The sequence below is a fragment of the Amaranthus tricolor genome, chromosome 5, assembly GCF_026212465.1.
Source record: "Amaranthus tricolor cultivar Red isolate AtriRed21 chromosome 5, ASM2621246v1, whole genome shotgun sequence".
Lineage (NCBI taxonomy): Eukaryota > Viridiplantae > Streptophyta > Magnoliopsida > Caryophyllales > Amaranthaceae > Amaranthus > Amaranthus tricolor.
Window position 1 is genome coordinate 17,554,231 of NC_080051.1, and position 2,325 is coordinate 17,556,555.

The following is a 2,325-nucleotide window of genomic DNA, read 5'->3' on the forward strand; positions in this document are numbered from 1 at the left end:
AATAGTTGATATACTTGATATACTATATAGTATAACTGTTATATGTTGGCAATGATTGGCAAGTCTAAAAATTCATAATTGTATACTCCTTTCATTTTCTATTGATGAACCCATAAGAATAATTCAAGCGAAGTATAAGAAAAATTAAATTTTTTAGATGGTAGATTTATTATTATTATTAAATAATAAAGTTAATGGAAAAAAGTGGGGATCATAAGTATCAAAAAAATATTAAATGAGAGGTCTTTACCGAGGAGACCCTTTATCCCCTCTACTCTTTGTTATTGGTATGGAATATTTGTCTAGAATTTTAAGAAGGGTGGAAGGTAGCTATGGCTTTCATCCTTGGTGTAGGAGAATTAAATTGTCTCATTTATGCTTTGCTGATGATTTGATGCTTTTTTGTAAAGGAGATGTCTCATCAGTTCGAACCCTTCATCAGTGCATTCATAGCTTTTCCCAAGCTTCGAGGTTACATGCTAATGCTTCTAAGTCTGCCATATATATAATTGGGGTTGCTCCGTACATTCGATCAGCCAATGGAGATCTTACTCATTTTTCTTTTGGCACTCTTCCTTTTAGATACTTGGGTGTCCCGCTCTCATTCAAGTGTCTCTCGATAGTTGAATGTGAGAAGTTAGCAGACAAGATGACTAGTAGAATTCAAAGTTGGCAGGCAAAATATCTTTCTTATGCAGCTAGACTTCAACTCATCAATTTTGTACTAATGGGGATATCTTCTTATTGGTGCCAAATGTTTATTCTTCTGAAGAAAGTCATTAGCTGTATTAATTCCATTTGTATTCTTATAGTTTGGAACTATTGATTCTCATAAACCTGGGATGGTGAATTGGAAGATGGTTTGTAAACCAAAGAAGGTTGGTGGTGTTGGCATCCGAAATTTATGCATTTGGAACCAAAGTGCTATGGGGAAGATTGTCTGGTACATTTATATGATGAAGGCGTCCTTGTGGGTCAGATGGGTCCATGGTGTGTATACCAAAGGCGGTAACTGGGAGATTTTCAATGCGCCATCACGGTTAGTTGGGGTTATGAAGAAAATCTGCTCCACCAAAGACACTTTGAGGAATTGAATTTTTCAGGATGTTTACTCTATTAAAGCTGTGTATCTCGAGACTTTCAAGTCCACTCCAAAAGGTAAATGGAAATTTGTGGTTTGGAATAGAATGTCTATCCCAAGACATCGTTTTTGCTGTTGGCTCATGGCTTTGAATAAGCTTAAAACTAAAGATAAGCTCCAACTTTGGGTGTAATAGCTGATGACCTATGACCTCTGTGCACGAGTACAAAAGAGACGATTTGCCATCTATATTTTGATTGCTCGTTCAACCAAAAATGGTTAGATGGTATTGAAGCATAGTTGGGTTTCAGATTCAAGCGCATTGATAAAATGGATTTCCGCAAACTCAAATTGAAGAAGCTTCAACAACAGTTCATGTGTTTCATGTACACTTGTACTATTTATGCCATATGGAGGAGTCGGAATGTTGTTGTTTGGGAAAACATGGTGCCTAATCCTAGTTACACGGTTCTTCAGATCCAATCGGAGATTGAACATCGCCTCAAAGCACTCCACCCTTCTGCTTCTGACTGGCTAGGCTATTTATGACACTACAAAAAAAATTGCACCTACCTATGCTTAAAAATGCAATTAGGCACACATATATGAAGCTGATAGATTTAGCCACACTTAATTAAGCGTGGTCTCTGCTTGTGTTGGTAAATTTTTAGGCATGCATAATAAGCGTGGTTGGTAGTATCTTTAGCCACGCTTATAAGTGTTGGAAACTTTCCTCAGTTAATAAGCGTGGTTGCATAATTTCATAGATCATTGTTTTTGTTCTTGTTTTTCCACACAAATAATCGTCGCTATTGAACATAAGTAACATTTTAACTAACTATGGTGATAAATTATTTTTAATTATTATTATTATTATTATTATTATTATTACAAAGTAACCAATTATTTTTTTATAAAAGTAAAATTTTATAAAATGTCAGAAAATAAGTCAAAGTTTTATATCTGAAGTAAAAAACATAGATGTCACAACCCACAAAAGCTCCAAAAGGTCTAAACAAACCCTCATTACACGTTAGGGGCACGACACCTCAAAAGATTAAACTAACGACTAGCCTTTACAAAACAAATATAGTAGACCAGGACAACTGGCAATACATTCAAAAGACAAATATACCAACAAATTCAAAAAACCAAGTCCATGGCAGTGTAGATAGTACAACGTCAGAGATGGATTAATCATCTGGGTCAGCACAGTATCGAGGCGTCACAACCTTCGTAAAGCA

At 35.5% G+C, this 2,325-nt stretch overlaps 1 protein-coding gene across 1 annotated transcript; it reads left to right on the plus strand.

The window, feature by feature from the left end:
* Nucleotides 1-235: 235 nt before the first annotated feature.
* On the plus strand, nt 236-1,274 carry LOC130813502 (uncharacterized). Its single transcript, XM_057679341.1, has 3 exons — nt 236-721; nt 813-1,049; nt 1,104-1,274. Exons 1-3 carry the CDS (start codon nt 236-238, stop codon nt 1,272-1,274), a joined length of 894 nt encoding a protein of 297 aa, XP_057535324.1.
* The last annotated feature ends 1,051 nt before the right edge of the window (nt 1,275-2,325 follow it).

What these genes read in the sequence shown, in the direction of transcription:
- LOC130813502 (XM_057679341.1), top strand. Translation starts at nt 236, where the DNA reads ATGAGAGGTCTTTACCGAGGAGACCCTTTATCCCCTCTACTCTTTGTT. An exon ending in GACTTCAACTCATCAATTTT is followed by an intron (nt 722 to 812) that starts GTACTAATGGGG and finishes GTATTCTTATAG; the next exon opens with TTTGGAACTATTGATTCTCA. An exon ending in CGCCATCACGGTTAGTTGGG is followed by an intron (nt 1,050 to 1,103) that starts GTTATGAAGAAA and finishes TGAATTTTTCAG; the next exon opens with GATGTTTACTCTATTAAAGC.